The sequence below is a fragment of the Zingiber officinale genome, chromosome 1B (genome assembly GCF_018446385.1).
Source record: "Zingiber officinale cultivar Zhangliang chromosome 1B, Zo_v1.1, whole genome shotgun sequence".
NCBI classification, from domain to species: domain Eukaryota; kingdom Viridiplantae; phylum Streptophyta; class Magnoliopsida; order Zingiberales; family Zingiberaceae; genus Zingiber; species Zingiber officinale.
In genome coordinates, this window is record NC_055986.1 from 151,997,974 (window position 1) to 152,024,944 (window position 26,971).

At 37.1% G+C, this 26,971-nt stretch overlaps 1 protein-coding gene across 1 annotated transcript; it reads right to left on the reverse strand.

Annotated features, from left to right (window-relative positions):
• Nucleotides 1–1,017: 1,017 nt before the first annotated feature.
• LOC121985193 (GATA transcription factor 26-like) lies at nt 1,018–6,900 on the reverse strand. Its single transcript, XM_042538494.1, has 5 exons — nt 6,506–6,900; nt 4,624–4,989; nt 3,309–3,607; nt 3,099–3,219; nt 1,018–1,698 (listed from the first exon to the last, which is right to left on the reverse strand). Exons 1-5 carry the CDS (start codon nt 6,543–6,545, stop codon nt 1,307–1,309), a joined length of 1,218 nt encoding a protein of 405 aa, XP_042394428.1. The 5' UTR covers nt 6,546–6,900; the 3' UTR covers nt 1,018–1,306.
• Between the last annotated feature and the right edge of the window lie 20,071 nt (nt 6,901–26,971).

Consider the following 26,971-nt stretch of genomic DNA (forward strand, 5'->3'; position numbering starts at 1 on the left):
GATTGCCAGTATATAATGATATCTTGGATTTTACTTTTAAAATTACCTTTGACTTTAGCTTCCTCCTATATCCTTTTTGGGTTTCCTCACCTTGAGACATTGATTTTGGTAACGACCCATTTGGTTATATGAGAAGCATATGCTCTTTGCTCTTCCTTTTCATGAGTTCAGCCTCCTTTCAGCTCGTTTTACATATAGTTACCAACTATATCAATTCGTGGGAGCTGCCTCTAGTTATATCAAGAATCAAGCTTGGTCCCTCGAGCTCTCTATAGATCTTGGTCTATATAGCTCTTCAATCCAGCTCAATCTCTCGAGCTCTCTATTTAGTAACGATCTCAAGTTAACATGACCTACGATCCTATTGATAATCCCTCCACGATCACTATCTTTAGCCAACAAGGACCGAGCGATTGACACCATCATAATTAAATGACAATTAATTTGACAAACAACTAAAATGGTTAGAATAACCCACTTTTCCTAGAAAATGTGGTCACTATCTATGTAGACTTCTCTCTTCCCTCCCACCTATAAATACTTAGGCATGGGTAGCATCTAGAGGTTTGGAATCTCTCCTCCTCACAATTTGTACTTTGCTTTTACTTCCCCTACACCCTAATGACTTAAGGATCAAAGGGACTTTGTCGAACAACTCTGATGTCCTCAGACATCTCTAGTGTGCATAGGTCGAGCCACGCCATCCAAGTCAAATAGTGAGGTGCGAATTGGACAACAACCCTACCTTAGCATCCTTCTCGACCGTAGATCTCTACATCATTGTTGCCATCCCATTTTTTTAATAAAACCCCTAAAATCTCTAACAAGCGTATCTAAAAAACTAACCAAACTTTTATAAAAACTTTTTTCATGTTTCCCGTAATTCTTCTGACCTAGATCAATTAAATCAGATGGTTTCTTTCACTTCTAAAATCACCCACACAACCACCAAACACCAGTAGAAGGCACAATGGCAGTAAGAACATACAACAGTTATGAATCCCTCTCTCTATAATATCATGTCATCGACAATGGCATTAATATGTTAGTCATACTCTGCACTTTGCATGACAAAGAGCTAGTTGATGAGTATTACATTCTTTTATTGGAGTACAGACAAATTCTATAACTCCAATCCTTCATCGTTTATACAAAATACAAATGCTCTTTAACTCTTAGTTATATTACAACTACCTTGCCAGGCTATACAAGAAAGAAACTAGCCCACGCCATTGCAATTGTCAGCTCTCAGTGTACTTTAAGGGGAAATGAGTCATCGGGCTACACTAGTCTTATTGCTTGTTGACTATTTATTGGTGAAACTAGAAGCTGGGATGTCAGATATGTCAATGACACTTTTGGTTGGTGATCCATCTTGATTGGCTTTCTTCATCCATGGATGGTACAGGAGTTCTGCTTCCGCAAATGATGTGCCTGTAGGAATATCTAGAAGCATGTCACTTTCAGAGCTGTCGGCAATGAACTGTATTGGAGATGAGAAGGTGGAGGTTTTATCAGGAAGAGCTGAAGCAACTCTTTTAGGACTGAAGCAAACCCTGTCATGGTGAGCAAATTGCCCTGGACCATCAATTACTTTGGCGAGCAGACAGGAGTCCAACTGAGTTGAGCATTTTGAAGGTGGGTTCATAACCCCAGACCGGCACACTCGTTTAGGACTTTTCACAGCACTCTTCAAATCTGAAATTCATGGCACAACCATTGAGAGTGATGAGTCAAGATGTTTATTTAGCTCATGTTTAACAATCATGACACAGTAAAAAATGATTAAGTCAGGCATGGCATCCATGTCCCACCTCATGGTGATGACAACAAAGATAGTGATGACAACAGAGGATATTAATTAGAAATTGATTACTCACTATGTTTGGATTGCAATCGCAATCATATTTATCGTTATTTCTATATTTATTATTACCATATTTATCATGATATATTACCTTATTATCATAATATCTTTTATATATTATTTTGGTAATCTAGATAAATTGGCTTGTTAGCCTACTATCATTATCAATAATAATGAAACAAGCAATTGTTTTCTCTTTATTTATCTCTCTATTTCTTTCCTATGTCTATGTGTTAGTGTGTTCTCTATTTCAACACGTGGCACAGCATTCATGTCTCAGCTGTTTGAGATCTACCACACTTCATGTTATCCCATATTAAGCTGACCATGTTAATCTATTTCTTGTCATTTCACTATATAACACTTGTGGATTATGCTTCCTACAGTAATATGAGATATATATTAATATTCTCATATTTGCTGCATCAGCTTTATATATATTTCTTAGTATGAACACATTCATAAATCATGGCTAGTCCTACTTATGAGGGAACCATTTCCAAGTTCCAACTGAATATGCAACACATACTAGCATCAGCAAAGTAGTTGATACGAGTATCAAACTAATGTCAATAAAGAGAAATTTACAGTAATATGTTGAAGTTGATTATCATTTGAAGTGGCATAGACATGAAACTCTGAAACTCCAAACGAATACAATAATGAAGGATGCTACAAAACTAATGTCCAATGGAGGAATAAAAATTCTTTTGATCCATTTTATTTCTAAAAAAGGAGAAGAAAAGTAAAACATTTAGTTGAATCATTCTCAAAAATGGGCTTATAGTCCGGCTATGGTATTTTGTAAGAACTACTCATCTCCCATTCAACTGCAACTTTGCAAGATGGGTTTGGCTATAGGCATTGGATCTGATGTACTGATAAGAAAACCAAGGGTTGGAAGAAAAAGAAAAAAAAAATCAGATTCTAAGAGGAAATTCTCGGTTTGATTTTGGTGGATTTGGTTGGAGAGGAACAAACAAAATTTCAAAGTGCTCCACAGCTCCACCGTTAATTGAGATGTTATCCTAGGTGTAACTAAAATCTGGTCCCTTGTATACCCACCATTAGCTCTAAATCACTACCTCTTTGACACTACTTTCTAGGCTGCTTAGAGTTGTACATGCCCTAGATTACCCCTTTATTCTTAAATATTAGTGGGTAAGCATTTGGCCAGTCTTTCAGAAAAAGAAATGGTGTACTTGTTGGTAGAAACATATAAGAACAAAACCTGAATGGATCTGCTTTTGCTTGTCATGCTTCCTTTTAAGAGATGGCAAATTGGAAAGACCAGGAAGATTTTGAGTGATTAGTCTATCATTTCCCCCATCAATCTTTTTAGACAGAGCATCCTACAAAGTGAAGGAGCATACTTCACTATATTAGTACCAGGAGGCAGCATTTGCTTGCTTAATGAAGAAGCTGGACCTGAATAACTTACATTGGTAATGTATGGTTTATCCGCTGGAAATGAGCTAGCTTCTGATTCTTCCTCTATTGATTTTGAACTTGTAGTTTTAATGAGTACACTTCCATACCCAATCTCGATCGAACCAAGTGGGGTACTGCTGCTATAAAGCAGATCATCTTCTGAGGTTCTGGAATGATTAGAAGCCTGTTCTTCATGCCATATCGAATATAATTCTTTTGTGAGTTTCTCAACAGAAAGCTTTGGGTGAGTAACAAATGATCTTTCCGAGGAAGGAACCAATGAATCACAGACATTTGATTGCACTGAACCTGCAATGCAACTCAAAGTGAATTGAACCACAATGTACAGATTAGATTGATGATTCAGTGTGTAATCTAATACTAAGAAAGAAGAAGCTTCAAAGATTGGGTGCTGAAAATCGAAGGTGACCCCTTATTATTGGCTGCAAGCTCATTGTTTTCCAAATATCATGTACAAGATGCATTTCATCATCCATATAGTACATTTTGACCAAACAGTTCAAGTATTAATCATTAGATTTACAGTGGCAGAAGAATATTAGTATTGATCATTAACTGTGCAATGGAAGATGAATACTAATACTAACATTTCATCATCTCTTGGGGATTGCTAATTAACCTTTAAAACAATAGATATCATTGAAAAAAGTTTTTATTTTCCATTGCCGATTTATCAAAGTCTTTATTCATAAGAGTACCAATCAAGAAAAAAAATTGCAAATTTAGCATCTGATAGACATTAACAGTTGATAGGCTAGCAGAGTTTAAAAAAGCATATCGTGACAAAGTATTCTGAATTTTAATAAAAAAAAAACATAGAAGATAAGATAATCTAGGGAACCTATTTCACATGAGAAAGTAGCACATTGTTGATTTTCAATGTACTTGTCCCAAGAGGGTCTCTTAGATCAACTATTGGAAAACAGTAAAAGTATGATCACAACTCATGAAAACCTATGCAAATCCAAATTCAACAGAGATGCTATAACATCAAGCCATTGATGAGTTGATAGATGCATTGCATCTGTGTTCTTGCTATATGGATCATAGGTTAGAGGAAAAAGGTATAGACTACTAGCCAATACAAATATTGGGATAATTTGTTCTCAAATGTCCTCAGGAGTCAAGATAGAAGGAACCACAATGTGAAATCAATTGTTATTTGGAATTGTTTCTTTTGTGACACCAAAGATGAAAAAATATGAAGTAGAAAGTCGAGAGTAAGCAGTCATCCAAGTATCAAACTTTTTATTGTCTGAGAGGGTGAAACGAGAAAGGTACTGAGAATATAGCTTATAGTGTACCTGTTACCTTGATGGCATCATCATTGCCAAAGTATAAACAACTTTCTGAACCTGATATGGCTGATCCATAACTTGATCGATTGCTTGTATCACCCTCCACAAATTTACAGAAATTCTGATCCCAAAATTGCATTTCACATTCACTTTCCAATTTACACGGGCTTTGCTTGTTTTTATGCAACTTCTGTTCTTTAGGTTTGAAGGTTGCACTTCCAAGTTTTGGAGCTTTTAACTCATCAGCATCAAAATCTTCCCTAGCATGTAGTGGTATATAGTTTATCAATGAACCCTTGGTTCTCCACCTGGAACCACATGCATTGCATAAAACAGGTTTCTCGGGCGGTCCATTCCTCCAGAGTGGAGTGCCTATCAACATTAAGTTTTAATGAGGATCTCACATATAAATGTAATAGTAGTTTAAATCTGGGAAGTTCAGCCAATCTAAAAGCAAAGTTTTTGTGCCACGAATTGTCTAAGGTTGCAAAAACAAATGATTATGAATATATCATAACTGTACCAGCATGATAAGCCTTTTGAAAGTAACAACCACTCTGCCTAATCAATAACACTAAGTACCCTTTTAGAAATCAAAGGTCTAAATAATCCTAGTTTGTTTGTTCAGCTTTTGAAAATCTTTAGACGATAAATGAAAATATTTTCAAATTATTGAATAATAATGATACACTTAACTATTCCTGTAACATGACCTATTACCTATGTGTACAAAAAGGCATTGCATGGCATAATTATCCAAAAAATGCTAAGTCTTAGTTAATTTTGGTCCCCAAATCAAAAGATGGTGCTTGAAAATTTAAGGCAAGGAATCGTTGGGTAAAAAAATTCAAAGTTAGGATCAATAGTGAAATGGAATGACACACACACATTGCCTGAGAAAATAACCTTCAACAAATAGAAATTGGCATTCCTGGAAGAGAATGCAACATGGAACAACCCTATTGATGAAAAATGTGAGTCAGAAAGACACCAGTTCACCTATAATATCTTGGAAGGTTTTACATTCATTAGCAGTAGAAAAAGGCAGTGAGTGATTACTTCAGAATGAGAAAACTGATTTCAGTTAATTGGATAATGCATGAATTCTAATAGTTGAATGTTAAGAATTTTAGCAGGCTTCCACATTATAGACAAGAAAAGCATCTGGGAATCCACTCCAATCAAGCCGATGCCTAATTTTCTTGAAGGTTGCCAAGAGAGGCTGGAGACAACACAAAACCTCTGCATAATTCGCAATATTGGTTGCAGGTCGGTCACTCTTAAGATTCTGAATAACATGCACAGCCACTTCTAGAATCTCTATGTCTGGATATGTAGTGGCCAGAGAAAACTGTGGGATTATCATGAATTAAAAGTGTACAAGCTAAGCTTGGTTTTCAATAACGAAAAGGGGAGAACTATTGAAACTAAGCATAAAGTTTGATTAGATTCAATTTTTTTTAATACCACACAAAGAATTCAACCTCTCCCCAGCAAGCTGCGGAAAGAACAGGCCAAGAAAACTACACAAACAAATCAACAAGACAGAAAAGAACCAACATAATAAAAGAGATATTCCTTCCTCTCTCCCTATTCTTCTTCTTACACATAACCCATTTTATTGCTACCAATAAAAGGGAAACCTTAGACAACAAAATGCATTCGACAATTTCCCATACTGTCATCTAGCAGCAAGCAAGACATCAAAGAGAATAACGGAAAGAACAAGCAACAAACATCAACCCGCAATTACGCATCAATCCTCAAACAATTTGTCAAACAAAAAACATATAATACAAACTAAAAATAAAAGAAGGAAAGAAAGAAATAAATCTGACAGGAGGAACGGAGATCTAGAATAGGTCAAAATATGGAGAAAGGAGCTCACTTGTGACTCCACAATGGCAGCAAGGTCCTTGCTTTCCCATTCGCACTCTTTCCTTTTCCCTTCCACTTGCTAATTCCAATAGAAATCCTCACAGAAGTAGAAGGGAAAAAAAAACTGAATTTTATGTAAAAATTTGTGCTAAATTTAGGTATTCTTCTATAATATCTTGTTTGGCAACATCACTTTAGAGTCCTGAAAATCGCTCACGACAGGATAATAGCAACAAGAGCTTTTTTTTTTCCAACACAAAGCTCCAGAATTCTTCTCTCCAGTCCAAGAAGGCACCAAGGAGAGAGAGGGGAAAGAGACTAGCGAGAAAAAAATGGCAGGGTGAAGTGGTGGGAGAGTAGATTAGAATATGTGCAATCCAAGGGCTGGGCAGAAGGGAAGGGAATAGGCCAATGGGCAATCAATTAATGGTGAAGAAACAAGGAGAGAAGGTGAATAAGTTGGCAAGGCATTTAATTTTTAATTTTCTTCTTTATTATTTTATCTTAAGCTCTCTTGCTTTGCCTGCATAGAAAATGGGTGAGGAACAGCCTTACAGACTCCTCCTCCCTCGCCTTCCATACAAAATGAGAAAAACTAATATTATTTTCTAAAAATATTCTTTTGGAATCATTTATCATATTATGGAAAAAGTCAAGTTGCTCATTTCAGAAAATTCCTGTGTTGGAGAGGTAATATAAAATTTCGCTTGGTAGGGATTATTCATACTGACTTCAACAAATAGTGATGTAAAATATTTTTATAAACTTGAATTGCAGTTTCTAATTTTTTTTTAAATTAAAAAAATTTGAGATCAGGGAATTAAAACATTCCAGAAATTCAAACAAAATCCTAACAGTGTTTGACAGCTCAGTTCCCTCTTTAGATAGCTCTAGGATTTAAATAAAATTAGATGAAAGGCAAGTAACCTTGGCCTCATGTTTTGATCAAGAGTTTGATGGACATCATATGGTTTTCAAATATTTTTTTTAAGAAAATAAAGAATTAAAATAGAAGTTAGATAGCTTCTTTGTTAAATGTGTAGGTGCAGGTAAGTTTAACATAGGCTGCAGGTGTATTAATGAAAGTCCAAGTAGGTGTTTTGCATAAAAGAAATGGCAATAGATCGAGATTAATTGCATGTTAGGCGGTACAAGAAAGTGTTGTATTATTTTAAGCAATAATATAGTAATGTATTTGTATAAAAATAATTAGCATACAATAAACACATAAATAAAAGAGCAGGGTTAGAAAATAGTTATCCGGAGTTGAAGCGTCGGCGTGCCGACTGTCCTTAGAGAATTTATCGCCGCCCCACGGTGCAAAGGCTCTCCGGCAAAATCCTCCCAAAATCCGACAACCACTCGTGACGATCGTAGGTGCACTCCAAGACGATCGTCACACTCGAACCCAACCTCAGATCGCACAGACCAAGCCTCAGGACTATAAAACTCGGGAACCAGAAAAAGACCTCAGATCGCAGAGAAGAGAGGAGAAGAAAGCAGGAATAGCTTGAGTGAATAAGAGAGGCACAGCGCCTCCCCTTTTATTCACTATGAAGAGACTCGAAGCACTGCTTCGCCAGCGAACAAACGCGTCGCTGTTTCGCCTCCTGCGTCCTTTCCTCACGCGGGAGTGTCGCTTCGCCTTCTGAGTCCGAAGGCTAGCAAAAAACGAACAGAACCGGAGAATCAAACAAACTAGTTTGGTTCAGACCGAACCATACCAGAGACTGGCAAAAACAGGTCAGGCCGCCTACAAGTGCGAGGCCCACGAGCTGGAGATTTGCACCCCCCTGCGCGCGATAATCGCATGCGTCGCGCCCGGTTTATAGATTTCCGGCTCGAACCCACTTGATTTGGGCTTGACCCGCGCATGCGTGTAGGTCCACCCAACTTTGCTAAGCAAGGATGGAATGGCTCCATATATAAGGTCATTCCAACCTTTTTTGCTTAGCAATGTGAGACTAAATGCATACACATATGCATTACAAAAAAAACAAAGAAATAATTTGAATTTTCAAAAGAAAATAATTTTTTTTAAAACAAAATTCAACAATCCCCCACAAATTTAAATCATTTCGGTTGAAAACAAAAATATGTCATGAAGCTTAGTTGCAATGAGCTTTTAGTGAAAATACCTTCTGATTTGAATTTTCACCTAAGTACACCAATCTTATTCACATAGGTTTGAAGTGAACTAAGTCTTGAACTTAAACCTTTTATATGTGAAAGTCAATTGGTAACAACTCATTACGGACGACGGTTGAATTCTTCTGGGTTAGTACATTACGGCCATGCCATCGAATCTTGTTTCATAAGTGTTAAGGAGAGTTGCCTAGACCCCCCACACTGCGACCACACAGTTACACTTACATAGGTGAGTTCTCCAAGGATGTACTGCGAGCATCCTATCATTAAGACCTTGAACTCATTAAGAGCTTCTAAGCTCATCCTTACTAGCAGTCAAGCATCTATCCAAGGAAGAGACTATGAGATTACATCTCAATCAATTTGATGTTTACGTTTCACCCTTATAACTTGTTTATACCACATTGAACCTACTTCTTGGGATCTCCAATCAGATAGGTTGGGTTGCCGTTATAGATGAAACCAGGACAGGCCTTAGTCTCATTCCCTTACTGGATCTCTTGATTTTCTCATAATCAAGTGCTTTAGTGAGTGGATCAGCAATATTGTCTTTTGAACTTACAAAGTCCAATGACACCACTCCAAGAGACACTAGCTCACGAATAGACTTTAATCTTATTCGTACATGTCTCTTCTGTTTCTGGTTATACTTGGAGCTTCTAATCTGAGCTATTGTTGTTTGATTATCACAGTGTACTGAAATAAAAGGTATTGGCTTCACCATCAAGGGAATTTCAGAAAGAAGACCCTTAAGTCAATCAGCTTCAGTTACTATGGTATCCAAAGCACACAATTCTACCTCAGATGTAGAACGGGTTATAATCGTCTGTTTAACAGACCTCCAAGCAACTGCACCGCCTCTAAGTGTAAAGACATAACCAGTAATGTCTTTACACTTAGCAGTGTCAGCTATCCAACTAGCATCACTATATCCCTCCAGGACTGCAGGGAATCTCCCATACCACAAGCCCAAGGATATAGTGCCTTTTAGGTATCTGAGTACTCTGTCTAATGCATCCCAATGCGTTCTGTCCGGACAGCTGGTAAACCTGCTCAATTTCGATATAGCAAAAGAAATATCAGGTCTAGAATAATTTGCTAAATACATTAGACTACCTATTATTTGTGAGTATTTTAATTGAGATACTGCCACACCACTCTTATTCTTGTGGAGAGTTTTTGAAGGATCATAGGGTGTGACTACAGATTTAACTTGGCTATAGTCATATTTCTCTAATACTCTCTCAACATAGAGTGACTGAGAAATTGCTATTCCATCAGTTGAACGAGTCAACTTTAGCCCTAAAATCATGTCATCACAATCCATATCCTTCATATCAAACTTACCACTTAAAAGGGCCTTAGTCTCATTAATAATAGAAAGGTTAGAACCAAAAAGTATAATATCATTTACATATAAGCATAAGATAATACAATTATCACCTTTCATTTTAGCATACACACATTTATCAGAGTCATTCATTTCAAAGCCAAACAATAGCATAGCTCTATCAAATTTTTCGTGCTACTGCTTTGGGGCTTGCTTCAAACCATAAAGAGATTTGACTAACCTACAAACTTATTCTCATTTCCAGAAACTACATGTCCCTCAGGTTGATCTATATATATCTCTTCTTCAAGATCTCCATTAAGGAATGTCGTTTTGACATCCATTTGATGGACCTCAAGATGATATATGGATGTCAATGCTATTAACACTCGGATTGTAGTAATTCTGGTAACAGGAGAATAAGTGTCAAAATAGTTAATCCCTTCTTTCTGTTTGAATCCCTTAGCAACTAGGCGGGCTTTGAATTTATCTACTGACCCATCAGGTTTTAGTTTTCTCTTAAACACTCATTTATATCCTATGGTGTTACACCCAGGAGGTAAATCTACCAACTCCCAAGTGGCATTAAAGATAATAGAGTCCATTTCACTTTTAATGGCCTCTTTCCAGTGTTTAGCTTCAGGAGAAGCCATAGCATCTCTATATGTCACAGGGTCACCTTCTATATTATAGGTGATAAAGTCCTGGCCTAAATCCGTAGACACACATTGCCTCTTGCTCCTTCTCAGTTCTGTATGCTTACTAGATTCATCTAGTCTAGAGTGACTTGAGGACGGTGTACCTTCTACGGATAATGGGGCCTCTACGGAAGTAGGTATATCTCTAGTTGGATTACCAGATATAGACTGAGGTATTCTCGTCTTCATAGGAAATATATTCTCAAAAAATGTAGCATCACGAAGTTCTACAATAGTATTTGCATCTATTCTAGAAATTTCAGATTTAATAATCAGAAACCTATATGCAATACTATTTTGAGCATAACCCAAGAAGATACCATCTACGATCTTTGGACCAAGTTTTTTCCTTCTGTGTTCAGGTACTAGTACCTTTGCAAGGCACCCCCACACTTTAAGGTATTTCAAACTTGTCCTTCGGCCTTTCCAAAGCTCATATGGGTTTTTATCCTTTGACTTCATGGGGACTCTATTTAACACATGGCATGCAGTATATAGAGCCTCCCCCCACATGAAGTTGGGTAACCCAGAACTGCCTAACATGGAATTAATCATATCTTCAAGGGTTCAATTTTTTCGTTCTGCTATACCGTTAGATTGAGGACTATATAGAGCAGTTACTTCGTGAATTATACCTGTATCTTGACAAAATTTTTGAAACAGGTTCGAGGTAAACTCTCCACCCCTATCATACCTTAACCTCTTAATAGTTTTATTTGTTTGATTCTCAGCTTCAGATTTAAAAATCATAAATTTATCTAAAGCTTCATCCTTAGTTTTCAGCAAATAAATATAACAATAACGAGAGTAATCATCAATGAAAGTAATGAAATACCTTTTATGATCTCTCGTTATTACACCGTTAAACTCACAACAATCAGTATGGATTAATTCTAAAATATCATAATTTCTATCAACTGATTTGAAGGGTTTTCGGGTTTGTTTATATTGCACACAAACTTCACATTTTTTCTTATCATTTATAGCATACTTAGGAATCATGTCAAGGTTCATCATCCTTTTTATGATATTAAAATTGACATGTCCTAATCTGTCATGCCATATATCATAAGACTCAATGTTATATGAATAACCAATATCAGTAGATTTATTTAAGGTAGCATTTTCTATATTGAGTTTAAATAAATCTTCATTAAGGTAACTTTTTCCAATAAAGGTTCCTAAATGTAATATTACAACTTTATTACATTTAAAGTTCAGCTCATAACCAGCACGGACTAACTTTGACCCGCTAATCAAATTCTGACGGACCGCTAGAACATGATGCACCTCATGCAGTGACAGGACTTTTCCAGAGGTGAACCTCAGGTCAACTTGTCCTATCCCAAACACCCTGGCTGTAGAATGGTTCCCCATGGTCACGGAAGTGCCTTCAATTACCTGATAAGTAAGGAAGGCAGAGTGATCAGCACAACAGTGCACATTAGCACCTGTATCAACTAACCATTCATTAGGTTGATAGATCAAGTTTAGTTCAGGTTTGAAGGTAACAAACCTATTGCTGGTGTCGTCACTAGCAGTCACGACATTTGCTTGTGCCTTCGTGTTGGACGTATTGCTTTGGTTTTTCTTCTTAAGACAGAATATAGCATAATGTCCAATTTGCCCACATGCCCAGCATGGCTTGGTTCCATTTTTCTTTTGAACCTTTGGCTTGGGTTTCATCTTGTTCTTCATTTTCTGATTTTTGAATTTCTTCTTGTCAGATGAGACTACTACATTTACCTTTGAAATAAAGTCCATAGGCATTCTTGTATCATCATTTTTATGTTGCTTCCGATGTTCTTCTTCAATATTTAAGACAATCATCAAATCTTCTAGAGAGATTTTACCTCTCCGATGTTTAAGAGTCATGCCAAAATCTTCCCAACTCGGAGGTAATTTTTCGATGATAGACAAGACCTGAAATTTTTCGAGTAATGGCATATCTCCTTCAGCAAGACCATGAATTTGAACTTGGAATTCATGTGTTTGTTCGACCACTGATTTGCCTTCAACCATTTTGAAGTTTAGGAATTTTGCCACAGTGTACTTTTCTAATCCAGAATCTTCGGAGTTGTATTTTTTATCCAAAGATTTCCACAACTCTTTAGCCGAAGATGTTGAGCAGTACACATCAAATAGTGCGTCTAAGAGGGCAGACAGGATTCTCCCATGGCAGAGATAATCCCTTTGATTAAACCTCTCTAAGCCAGCACTACGGGCAGGTTCCTCTTCATTAGGTGAAGGAGGGTTTGTTTCTATAACGGAGAATAGCCCTAGCGTAGTAAGCCAAAATTTCATCCGTTGTTGCAAACGTCTGAAGTTTTGCCCGAAAAATCTCTCGGGTCTGGCACTAGCCTCATCATGTCCCGTTACCCTATCATTCATCATGTCTATCGATGCTAGGCGGTAAATTCTCTAAGAATGTTGTATTATTTTAAGCAATAATACAGTAATGTATTTGCACAAAAACAGCTAGCATGCAATAAACAGATAAATAAAAGAGCAGGGTTAGAAAATAATTATCCAGGGTTGAAGCGTCGGTGTGCCGACTATCCTTAGAGAATTTATCGCCGCCCCACGGTGCAAAGGCTCTCCGGCAAAATCCTCCCAAGATCCGACAACCACTCGTGACGATCGTAGGTGCACTCCAAGACGATCGTCACACTCAAACCCAACCTCAGATCGCACAGACCAAGCCTCAGGACTGTAAAACTCGGGAACCAGAAAAAGACCTCAGATCGCAGAGAAAAGAGGAGAAGAAAGCAGGAATAGTTTAAGTGAATAAGAGAGGCACAACGCCTCCCCTTTTATTCACTATGAAGAGACCTGCGTCCTTTCCTCACGCAGGAGTGTCGCTTCGCCTTCTGAGTCCGGAGGCTAGCAAAAAATGAACAGAACCAGAGAATCAAACCAACTAGTTTAGTTCAGACCGAACCATACCAGAGACTGGCAAAAATGGACCGGGCCGCCTGCAAGTGCGAGGCCCACGAGCTGGGGATTTGCACCCCCCCTGGGCGTGATAATCGCGTGTGTCGCGCCCGGTTTATGGATTTCCGGCTCGAACCCCCCGAACCCACTTGATTTAGGCTTGACCCGCGTATGCGTGTAGGTCCACCCAACTTTGCTAAGCAAGGATGGAATGGCTCCATATATAAGGTCATTCCAACCTTCTTTGCTTAGTAATGTGGGACTAAATGCATACACATATGCATTACAAAAAAAAAAAAAGAAATAATTTAAATTTTCAAAAGAAAACAATTTTTTTTAATACAAAATTCAACAGAAAGTTCCAGGAGCTTGAGGGCAATTAGACAATATATGGAAGTCCCAACAAATTGAGGTCGGCCGAATGAATAGGTTGAAATCAATTTAATACTAAAAAGTAAAATCCTAACATATCATTGAGGATCAACTATTAAACAAGATTAAATCCTAAAGGTTTATGGAGTTTCTTAGCATGATGATGAAGATCTGAAAGCATAAAAGTTTCTTGGTATAATGAAATCTCGAAGGCATGAAGACCTTTTGGAAGGTTAAGGTAAAGTTTTAAGAGGAGAGTGAGTAAACCTATAACTTGGAACACAAGGAAAAGTATAGATTTGGATTTAGAAATAGTCAAATCAATTGAGTACTCCATTAATCTATCATATAGTTGACTGATCAAACCTTAAACCCCAAAACCCCGAACAAAATGAGATATTCTATTTGGGATATGAAATTGACTAATAATTATAAGTAGTTAACTGATGAAATCTCAAACTTGAAACAACAAAAAGAATGGTATTCTATTGGAGTATTCAGAATTTGGGTATGTAGTCGATTGGAAATTAAAACACCTAGCTAGTGCAAAAGCAATTGAGCAAAAATCATAATAAAAATGATTTTGTTAGATGCAATTTGTTGTTACTGGATGCACAACATATAACTTAGAGTTTTGATATATTATTAAGGTTAAAGTTAAGTTAGTTGTGATTTATCTAATTGCATCAAGTTTGTAGGTGCAGAATACTTAACAAGTAGGTAAGTGAAGGTAGGTAGTGACAAAGTCCTAGTAAGTGAAATTAGGCAAACTGAAGTCTTCGTTAGAGATCAAGTAGACAAATTCCTAACTAGAGGTTAAATGAATCAAATCCAATTGATTAAGACTTGGTAGACAATTCCCAGCTATAGACTAGGTGACTCAAGTTTAAAGATTAAGGTTTGGTAGATAAATTCCTAGCTTAAAGCTAGGTGACACAAGTCTAAGTATATGGAATCAGCTGGGAGCTGATTGCTTGGTACAAGTCCAAGTATGTGGAATTAGCTAGAAGATAATTGCTTGACAAAACCAAACTAGACGGGTAAAATCTAGTCAAGTAAGTACACGTAAATTCACATTCTATATCATACTCATTACGTGTAATAACTATGGAGAAGCATGTTCACCGGTTCCAGACAACTAGATGGACATTGTGGATGACTGGCTGGTGATAGATAACTCTCAACGAAGGGATTTTGAAGGGTCCAGGCGACCAAGCTGGGTTGAGGCAACCAGAGCAACTTCCAGGCGACTGGATATGACATTATCAACAATCCGAGCAAGGCAGTCAAGATGAAGTTTAACCCCTACCTAGGTGACCGAAGGGTGTACGAGCAACTGGAGGGCATATGGGCAATCAGAGAGCTTCATTAACGTTATCTTACAGATAGACATTGTAGCCACATCAACACCTCTACAAGTGACCAAGAAGGATCCATGCGACCAAGAACGATCCAACCCACCAAAGGAGTCCTATATAAGGAGTTCCGAGGCAAAACTTGAAAATCACTAAAACAAAATTCATCTACTCTTGTTCTCATGTTCTAAGGTACTCTTTCGTCTTTGATGCTATGCCACGCTGTGATGCACACTTCATTTTTTATCAACAACATATTGAGTAACAGTTTCATTTATTTTTATATTATGTTATTTGTTTTATTGGGCTTAAACTTTTTAGATTCTTTTTCTGTAAGGTTTCTCTAGTTAGGAGAAATTAAAAATAAGAATCATATTTTATAATTGTTGCGTGTCTATACTTCTAGCTTGGTTAATCAACTTGTATGCTTAAATGTTTAGCTAAATTTATTGTCCTTATCTTACTTGATTGAATCAGTCTAAGTTAATTTTATTTTCGTTGTTCTAACTCTAATTGATTCAATTGTTTTATTTACTATTTGCTCATTTTAAAAATTCTTAAATGTTATTCTCCCCCTCTAGCGTTGAGATCAATCCTACAATTTGGTATCAGAGTGAGTTGAGCTAATAGAAACTAGCAAAACTTGGATAGTTACATGTCTAGGCTGGATTTCCCTATCTGGTGTTTAGATAATCTTGTAAAGTAAAGCCTAAGTAGGTTAAGGATAATCAAATGTTTAGTAAAGGAAAAACTGGGGGAGTAAACCCTAGGTAGTGAGAAATCTTAAAGGAGTAAATTCCAAATAAGTGTGACCGAAACAAGGTTTTCAGCCGACCACATGGGGTCAATCAGACTAGTATATTTGAATGACCAAAGTACACTATTTACAATACTACTTCTAGCTATTGTACTAACTTAGTATTGTAGGAACGTCTTAGTGGAACGGGGAAAATCCAAACAAGTAAGTTAGATTGGATATTTGGCAGATAAGTAAGGTAAGAATTTGGAGAAGAGAAGTTCTTTTGAAAAGAAAGTGTGAGGACATGTTTTCGGTTTGAGAACAACCTTAGGCGTTGATCCAATTAAAGAAACCAACTGAGGGTTTTAAGTCAAGATCAAATAATCGTACTGTCAAAATGAAGCATGCATATATATATATATATATATATATATATATATATATATATATAAATTGTTTCTAAGATTTATTTTTTGCATGACTATTATTATTATTCTTGTTGTGCTAACTTTATTTTACAGAAAAATAAAGTTTGGGATGACGAAAGTGTTTGGTTGACTGGACAGGAAGGTTCAGTCAACTGATCCTAAGAAGATAAGCACAACCAGGATTGCGACCAAGTCCAAATGGAAACAAAGGTTCAGTCAACTGATCAGGACGTTTAGTCAACTAATCAAGAGGATCAGTCGATCAAACATATTTGGTAACTAGAGATCAATCGATCAATCAACAAAAGAAACTCTATTTTTAGTCAACTGATTAGTGTAGGATCTTGTTCGAAGCTAGAGAGGGAATGAATAGTGTAATCATCTTTTCTTCGTTTCTTTTTCTAACAGAGTTATTAGTAGCGTAGTGGATAAAGCAAACTAAATCTAATAAAAGAAACACACAAACATAGTCTTTTTTTACTTGTTCTTAACTCACGTGGTTAGTACATTCAAGACCTATACACTCAATGAGAGTCCACTATATGTATCTCCTTTCCGGAATTATTCCGGAGACGGAGAAACCTCTTATAGATTTGTAAGGGCAATCACATATATAAGAGATATGAGTAGCAGTATAATAACAAGCATGAAAAAAAACAAAACTTATGATGACCGATCTAAAGCCCTAAGTGTCGCAACACTTCTTTTAGCACTTTCTGGACCATACGAACAAAGTTTGGAGCACTTTCTTAGCACGAGAACAAAGAAGGATGATTGTAGGAGTTGCTAGAAGATTCTATATAGACTCCCCTTTTACACAACTCAATTGGCATTTTCCTAGTCAACTAGAGGCCCTCCGATCACCTGACAATTCTTATGTGGCTACAAACTCAATCCTCTTTGAGATAAATTTTTGACCTCCGGATTGACCAGACACCCTCCGGTCGCTCGTAGCTCAGCCAAAACTTATCTGAGATCTAAATTGTTCGAGCTAGATCAAGTTGTCTTACAGGCAGTCGTATTCCTTTCCGGTCGAACGTATTCTCTGGTCGACCGTATTCCCTTCCGATCGACTATATCCTTTGGTTCCCAACTAGTCCCACCCAAGCCTTTGTCCATCTATTGTTTCCTATAAAACAAACAAGCAAAATCTAGTTCTTTGTTTACCTAACCAACTAGATTCACACTCCTCTAAGATTTCTCTCTTTGCCAAGCAATCAACTCCCAGTTAACTCCACTTGGACTTTAGTTGTCTAGCTTCACTCACTAGGACTTTTCCACTATTTAGCTTGACTCACTTGGACTTTCCGCCAACCTACCTCGTATCTAGTTTTACTTTGACTTCTCACTCATTTCGAAGCTTCAAGTCAACCTTGACTTTGCTTGGACTCTTTACTTAACTTGATCAACCAAATTCAAGTTATTTGGTAACCTTTAGCCAAATCCCCTTAAATATATTGTTCAAACCAAATCATCAAAACCGTAGTGGCGATTGCACCAACAATTAGGAGGATCAGTTGACTGATCAAGCAAATTACGCGGGATTGACCTAATCAGATCAGAGCAAGCAAGGAAAGATTATGTGTTTAGTTGACTGATAGGACGTTCAGTTAACTAGAAACCCTCGAATTCAAGTGCAAAGATAGTGAGATCTAATTGGGTTCAGTCGACCTGATAAATTCTGTAAAAGAGCTTCGGGATCTAAGACTCAATAACAATTCCTCTCTCAATGATCTCTCTCTCTCTCTTTCTCTTCTGCTTTGCTTGTTCAAGTGTTATTGAAATGCTAAAGCTCTTCAACAACCAACACCTACATTTTGCATCTTCGTGTTGTCTGTATTGTTATTTTATTACACTTCATTTCATAGAGGTTTAATAGACTTATTACTATCATCAAATCTTGTACAAGATTTCCTCCTTTAAAAGTTTTCGGAAAGAAGAGCATCAGTGAATTGCCTATCTAAAACGATTTACGAGATCGTAGGCCTTAGAGTAACAGTCACTGGATTGTGAACTAAGTAATCGATCTTGTCTTTTGTGATTTATTTTTCAAAGTTTCTGTTTTTATAAAAGAAAAGATAAGTTTTAAACGAGCAATATTCATCCCTCCCTCTTTATCGCACTTTTCAATCCTACATCATGTTGGTATAGGCAACACTAATAAATCAAACTAAGATTTTGATATATGACAAAAATTTAAAATTACCCATTGTCATATCTAACATGTGTATCAGGTGCAAAAAAAAACTTGACATGTATATTACAAGAGCGAAAGAAATTCAAATGGGTTAGGAAATATGACATTTGCCAAGCAAATAAAAGTTCAAATAAGTCAAGTGGATCGAACATTAGACAAATGAGGGAAAGTCCAAATGGATTAGATGAGTTAGACATTTAGCAAAGCAAGAAGTTCTGGTAGACCAGGAAGATTGGATACCAACTAAGGAGTCCTGATGGCTTAGGACAATTAGATAGAAGACAAAGACAAGAAGTCCAGTGAAGAGTTTCTGGCAAAGAAGGATGTGAGAGAGTGTTTTTTTTAATCTTGGGCGAGAGTAGTCTCTTACCTCCCTAGGAGGTTGACTTGGCCAATAAAATCAACAAACGTTTCAAAGACAACGAAATTATTGACTAGAGTCAATTGAGCGACAAAGAGTTGCTCAGCTGAATTTGACTTCTTAAGTCATGATCATGGTTGAATACAACAACAATAATTTAGTTCCTCATTACAATTCAACTCTGTGTATTTGTTTTTTATACTTATTTGTGATATTTTGAAAATAGAATATTGGTTGAAGCAATTGCAATATTTAGTTAACTACAAACGAAGTTTATTCAACCACAACGAACTTAGTCGACCACAAGTTAAGTAAGCAATACTAGTAAATAAATAAAACTATGCCGAGTTGGTCGACTACATGAACAGCATTAGTTAACAATGATTGCTCAGTTAGTAGTTGACATGGCCAACGAAAACGACCACTGATAAGATCCAGCCTCGAAAGTTATACGAGTTGGTCGACCACATGATGAGTCAACAACCAACGAAGAAGGAATATAAACTTGGATCATATAAATTTATTTCAATTGGTCAGCCAAAGTGTGTTAGTGGTCAATCAATAACATGGTTAGCAACATATCCAGATGAAGCGATTACATGGCAGCCAATTGATGGTATGGCCGACTAGAACGACAAAGTAATCAACCAAATTTCAGATAAGTATTACAACAAATAATAACTTATTATCTAGTTTTGGTTGACTAGAGTGTCAAGTTAATTGGTCGACCAGATCATACCAAATTGAGACTATAAATAGAGGTTGCACATCCAAAACATCACTCAATATCAAGCAACACACAACTACATTCATTCAAGCATTCAAAAGCTCTATTTCCTTGCATCCAGAAGCTTTCTACAGACAATGAAGTTCTCATATCTCAAACAACTTGGTATTTTCTTTCTAGTATATTTTTTAAGTTGTCATTATTATTGTTTGCCTACTATATTTTTTAGTGCTTTAGCTTTCTGTACTGAAAAGTTTTTACCAAAGGAAAAAGTGTGAAGTTTTCACGAGTAATTCACTTAACAAATCACTAGGTCATGAGCAGGAACGAGAGTTACTGAACCATAATAAACCAATGTGTCACTTTGTTTCTTCTCCCTACATCCTTATTCACAACATATTAATTAATTTCAAAATTAAGTTTGATTTCAAAAAGCCAAAAGTTTATTTTTGCTTTATATTTGGTAAGCTTTTAAATATTCAAATATTTAAAAGTACTATTCACCCCTAGTGCTCATCTCAATCCTACCATTGGTATAGTTTATGATATTGCATATTTAGGAAAATTCGATCTAGGAGAGTGGTTGCCTAAGTAGTTCATTGTGACTCACCACTCACCTAGAAATTTACTTGGTGTATTCTATACCTTTCTAAGTCGTGTAGATATTTCTTTTAATCTTTGTATATTTGTACAGTTAGATGGTACTCTAGGAAGGATAAGTATTGCCTAACCTCTTTTCTTTGATGAAAATAATTTTATCTATCAGAAAGGGAAGATGAAGTTAGACATTTGATGTGAGTTGACTTAACAGATGGTTTTCAGATGCTCGAAGATAAGCTTGGAGAACCACTAGAATTTGTAAAGTTGTTAAATGACATGAAGCAAAAAAACCAAGGCAAATGTGAAAGCCACATGGACTCTCGAATGTCGTTTGGCTTAGGAGTTAGCAAAGTTGGTCCATTCTTTTAGGACCGGTGTGAGGAAGAGAGGGTGTGGATAGCTCTGATTCATGTTGACTTTAAGATTTGCATAGCGGAAAATTTCGTCACATATGAACAAGCACAATAAAACTCTAATAAGGTTGATTTACTTAGTTCACAATCCCTTGTCCAAGGCGAAGTCTGACATTCTACCACCAGCTGCTATGTTCAAGACTAAGTCTAACATTCTACCACCACTAACAAATTTTCTCCTTCTCAAATAAAATCTAGAGGTGAAGAAACCTCTTATAGTAGTATTATAACAATTATAATGAAACAGTGAAAAATAAAAGGGACAAGCATGGAAAACCTTAAGCCCAAGCACTCTTCTTTTCACTTCAAGGAGGTTGAGAGTTGAGGCTTGAACACTTGTCATGAACAGGAGAAACATAGTTAAGAGCATTGTTCAAAAGCCAGTTGAAACCCCCTTTTAAACAATCTGGAATATATCGAGCTGGTTTATGCACCTTTTGTATGATCGAAACGTGCTAGAGAGGGGGGAAAGGGGTAAATAGCGCTCGTGGCTATTCGTTCGTTTTAATTAAATACGCAGCGGAATAACGAAAGAGAAGAAAACACAGCAATGCTAACAAGTCCAAGATTTTACTTAGTTCGGGGTCTGTAACGAGTCCTACTTCAAGACCCGCACATAAGAATGTTTTTGATGGGCAAACACTAATCAATCTGAAACAATACAAAATGATTACAGTTGTAGTACAAGTAACTTTTAAATAAAACAATACCGACAACTTCGTATGAGGAAATCTCTACAAGAATCATCATCGGAGCTTTCAGACGTTGTGGAAGCATTTTCTGAGCAGCTCGAAGAAGTGAAAGTTGTTCGTTGTGTTGTTCTGAAGCTCTTGGTCGAAGCTGCTTTTATAAGCTGTTCCAAGCGTCTGGAACCCATCCAGGCGCCTGGACCACGTGGCACGGCCACTCCGCGCGCGCTACATCAGCTTGGCAATAACTTTTGAGTTCGGGGCGTCTGGACCGACTTCGAGCGCCCGGACCAGTTCCGGGCGCCCGGACCCCTTCCGGGCGCTCGGACCAACTTTTTCCAGCTCCTTATTTTCTGCAAAATAAAGTTAGTTCAGGCATAAAATAATATATATAAACTAAAGTTTGACAGCCTTTAACTGTCCAGTTCTGACTTTAAGTTTCGTCGAAACTCTAGGTCGAACCGACGCCTACTGTTCCCTCTTCGGGGAACCCGTCCTCACCTACTCCTCTCAGGAGAATTTACCTGTTGCCAAATTGATCCTCCAGACCAACTAGACTTTTGCTCAGCGTTCGAAGCTTCTAGTTTTCATGCTGGACGTCCGCTCCACGACCCAGCAGACTTCCACCCGGTTCGTGACACTAGGATTTCAACCTAGAGTTCTCGACTCTAGGATTTTGCCCAAAGCTCTCGACCCACCAAGACTTTCCGCCTAGGGTTACCTCCCCCTAGGATCTAGGGTTACCATCCCTAAGGTTTTCCACTTGCCTAATCACAAGTAGGACTTTTGTCTAAGAACACTTAGGACTTTTCTTGTAATCTCATTCAAACTTATCAGATAACAAGACAACTTAACTTTGGACCCTTTGACATAATCAAAATTCAGGTTCGATTGCCGGATGCTTCCCGCACTAACACATTTTTGCCACCATCAGTTGATTGTTATCACTTAGCAATCGACTACTATAGAAGTTTGAGCATTGACTCGGCCTTTGAATAGGCACTAACTTCTTATCAATGATTGATATCATCTTATTTTTTAAATAATAGTCGATTTCTAAAAATCTCCAATCGACTACAAGCCACCAATCGGATTGACTAGTTGCATTAGGAGCTTTCTGTTTATTCGAAGTGAACTACCAATCAATTACTACATCATAGATATTGACTGATATTATTCAATTGAACTAATAAGTTAAATTAGGAGCATTCTTTTCACTTGAAATGAACTATCAATCGATTGTTACATCATAGCAATCAACTGATATTATTCAATCAAACTAATCAATTGAATTAGGAGAATTATGTTTGCCGAAATGGTTTAGCAAACAATTGCTATCTCACGACAATCGATTGTTAGGGTTAGTATGCAAAACCTTGATTTGGGGTTTAGGTTGTTTAGGGTTTGGCTCATCAATTGATTGTTGGGTTCCAACAATCCACTAATGAACTCTATTTTAGGGTTTGCATATTAACCCCTCAACTATAAACCTCCTTCAAGTCTGTAATGTATCAATCGATGAATACACTATTTTCAGCCATTCTAATGGCCAAAATACGCCTAACTTCACTATCCTCATCCCATAAGTACCTCATGCTAGATGAACATCATGTTCCTTAGACTTAACGTAGGACTATAAAGTGCGCTAGAGAGTGAATACTGCTCGTATTTTAAATCCTTGTTTTAATTCTTTTTCAAAATAAGAAATCAAAATATGGAAAAATAAACTAATAAAAACAAAGACACAAGACACAATGTCTTACAAGCTTCATAATATTGGTACAATTTTCGTAGGTCAAGGTTGACCAATTTGATTAAGCTTGAGTTGACTCAAGTTTGAATCTTGATATTTGAGTTTTGATGTTTAACAATATATGAAAATTGTAAGTACAATTGTCCGTTTGAGGAAAATATTGATGTAATTTTCCTCTGGTCAAGGTTTGACCAGTTTGATGTTAAGAAGAGTCAAGTAAATCAAAATTGACCAGATACTTGACTGAGAAGTCCTAAATGGAGGTTAGGCAAAGGTAAAACCAACAGGAAGGTTAGCAAAAGAAGAAAATCCAAGTTGGTCGATGTTGACCGGACACTTGGTGTAAAAAGTCCTGGTGAGTGAAGTCATGCAGCTGGAAATCCTAGTGAGTGAAACTAGGTGATGAAAAGTCCTAATGAGTGAAGTCAGGTGAAAAGCCCTAGTGAGTGAAGCTAGGTATATAAAAAGTCCTGATCAGTAAAGCCAAGTGAAAAATCCTAGTGAATGAAGCTACGTAGTGACGAAATTCTGGTGAGTGAAGACAAGCGGTTGAAAATCCAAGTGGGTCAAAAGTTGATCGGACACCTAGTGATTGGAAGTTCAAGTGGATCAAGGCTGATTAGACACGCTTGGCACGAGATAGTAAGTCCAAGTGGGTCAAGGTTGACCGGACACTTGGCACAAGGAGAAAAGTCCAAGTGGGTCAAAGGATTGACCAGACATTTGGCACAAGAAGAAAAGTCCGAGTGGGTCAAAAGATTGACTGGACACTTGTCACAAAGAAAAAAGTCCAAGTAGGTCAAAGGATTAACCGGGCACTATGCATGAGGAGAAAAGTCTAAATAGGTCAAAAGATTGACCGGACATTTGGTAGAGGAACCCCAATATGTTACGGTTGACCGGATGTTGGATAAACGAACTCTAGACTTAGATTTAGAAGTTAGTGTTTGGTAATCGATTACACCGAGCTTAAGTGATTAAGTATTTTACTTAATCGTTTAAGAGTTGTTTGGCACTAGGAAACATAGTTGAATCGCTTAACCTAAGCTATTAAACATGGCTTAATCGCTTAGGCTAAACGATTAAGGTTTTTCTATAAGGAAACGGAAAAGGTCATAATCAATTAAAGTAATTGATTGCGGCATGCTTAATCGATTATGATAATCGATTAAGCTAGTTTTCGCAAATGCACAGAAAGGTGTCTAATCGATCATCCTAATTGATTAGGCACATCTTAAGTGATTAGGATAATCGCTTATGGTCGATTCTCACATGAACAAAAAACTTTCTAATCGATCAAGCTAATCGATTAGGAAGTCGTAATCGATTAGGGAAATCGATTACGCTTAAAAATATAGTTGTTTAAAGCAGGTTGCTGACGTGGTAAGCAATTTAGAAGAGGCTTAATCGATTAAGGTGCCAATGGTAACCCTAGAAAAGGGTTTTTCGTGACTATTTCACTCAGAGCTCTCGTCCACATTTCTCACCGACTTCACACTAGTTCTTAGAGACTTAGAGTGAAGTGTTACTGCACTTCCAAGTTCATTAAGAGGTGTCTACAAGTAAGAAGTAAGAAGTAAGAAGTAAGAAGCTAGGGTTTCATTTGTTGTAAATCTTATAAGATTTCAAATTATATTAGCTTCTTCTTGTTCTTCTTCTTGTATTTTTGTGTATGAGCTTGTACAAGGCTTCTCCGCCTCCAGATTATTTCCGAGAAGGAGCTCTTTTATAGTAGATGTGTGAGGAAGTGTCGAACTCTTGGATTAATTACCTTGCTTGAGGTGGATACCAAGTAAATCAAGGTGTTAGCATTGCTTCGAGTCCATTCCACTACAAATCATCATCGAAGCGAAGCTAGCAAGCTATTCACTCCCCCCCCCCCCCCTCTAACTCCGAAGTGTCCCAACACATAATCCCCCCAAGATTATTTCTCCAAGGACTATGATCCATTAGGTAGATCACTCCCTGAAAATTACCTCTAAATCTTTTCCTTTCTAAAAACCTTTCAAAGGTGGGGAAACCTCTTACTATCAAGAAGATTGCAATAAATGATTACCGCCTCTCATAAAATGCAATGCAATAATTAAAATATTACCAAAGTAAGAACGTTGAATTGTGAAGATCAGCAGAGTAAAATGTAGGATCAAAGAAGTTGACAGAGGGGGTGAATCTCGATCGTTTAAAACTTTTTTTTGCCTTGCGTAAAACTTAAATAAAGTGGGAATAAGTAAAAACTAACACACAAAAACACAAGTCCTTTTTTACTTGGTTGGTAGTCTAATGACTACTACTCCAAAGCTTGTAATCCTTGATCGCTTTCAATAAACAATCTAATATGGTTCTTCTGAAAAGGCAGAATCATATAATGAAAATAGAAGTATAATAACAAGACTATTATCCCCTTTAAATAATGCAATTAAATGAAAGTATACTGACAACAATATAGTAGAAAGAAGAGCTTCGGTTGTCTGTTAGCCTCTCGACATCGTAGAAGTAGTCTTGCATAGTCGAAATAACAGAGACAAGAGGAAGCATAGATATCATAGAGACTTGTTGATTGGCTCAGACCCTGAGACCTTCTTTATAGGCACCATTCCGACGATTGGAAAATTATTCTATAGATTGAACATATCCATCAATGGAACCTCCTATCCGTCAACTAAACTCCACGACTTTCCTTATTTGCTCTGATTTGATTCGTCTGATCCCATGATTATAGTTGTTCGAATGACTGATAAAACCTATTCATCGATGGAACCCATGGAATTCCTTTCCTGCACAATTTGATCTGATCAGCTGTCGTTACCTTTTATGGATTGGTCAATTGATCCTGTTGATCTGTCGACAGAACCAGCTGTTTACCATTTTTGCTTCATTATCATCTGATCTTTTGTCATGCTAGCCGCATTGGATGACTAATAATATTTTTCCATCAACGAACAGATCGTATACTATTTTGGTTGGACCTCGATCTGATCCGTGCCACGTTGGTCTGATTAGTCAATTGAACGACTGAGTAGTCGACCAAACTCTCAACGAAGGGATTTTGAAGGGTCCAGGCGACCAAGCTGGGTTGAGGCAACCAGAGCAACTTCCAGGCGACTGGATATGACATTATCAACAATCCGAGCAAGGCAGTCAAGATGAAGTTTAACCCCTACCTAGGTGACCGAAGGGTGTACGAGCAACTGGAGGGCATATGGGCAATCAGAGAGCTTCATTAACGTTATCTTACAGATAGACATTGTAGCCACATCAACACCTCTACAAGTGACCAAGAAGGATCCATGCGACCAAGAACGATCCAACCCACCAAAGGAGTCCTATATAAGGAGTTCCGAGGCAAAACTTGAAAATCACTAAAACAAAATTCATCTACTCTTGTTCTCATGTTCTAAGGTACTCTTTCGTCTTTGATGCTATGCCACGCTGTGATGCACACTTCATTTTTTATCAACAACATATTGAGTAACAGTTTCATTTATTTTTATATTATGTTATTTGTTTTATTGGGCTTAAACTTTTTAGATTCTTTTTCTGTAAGGTTTCTCTAGTTAGGAGAAATTAAAAATAAGAATCATATTTTATAATTGTTGCGTGTCTATACTTCTAGCTTGGTTAATCAACTTGTATGCTTAAATGTTTAGCTAAATTTATTGTCCTTATCTTACTTGATTGAATCAGTCTAAGTTAATTTTATTTTCGTTGTTCTAACTCTAATTGATTCAATTG

Excerpts from the sequence above, each read along its gene's own strand:
- LOC121985193 (XM_042538494.1), bottom strand. The coding sequence starts at position 6,545 with ATGGGAAAGCAAGGACCTTGCTGCCATTGTGGAGTCACAA. Across the intron at positions 4,990-6,505 it reads CTGCCATTGTGGAGTCACAA|GCACTCCACTCTGGAGGAAT; the intron begins GTGAGCTCCTTT and ends TAATGTTGATAG. Across the intron at positions 3,608-4,623 it reads TGATGCCATCAAGGTAACAG|GTTCAGTGCAATCAAATGTC; the intron begins GTACACTATAAG and ends GTTGCATTGCAG.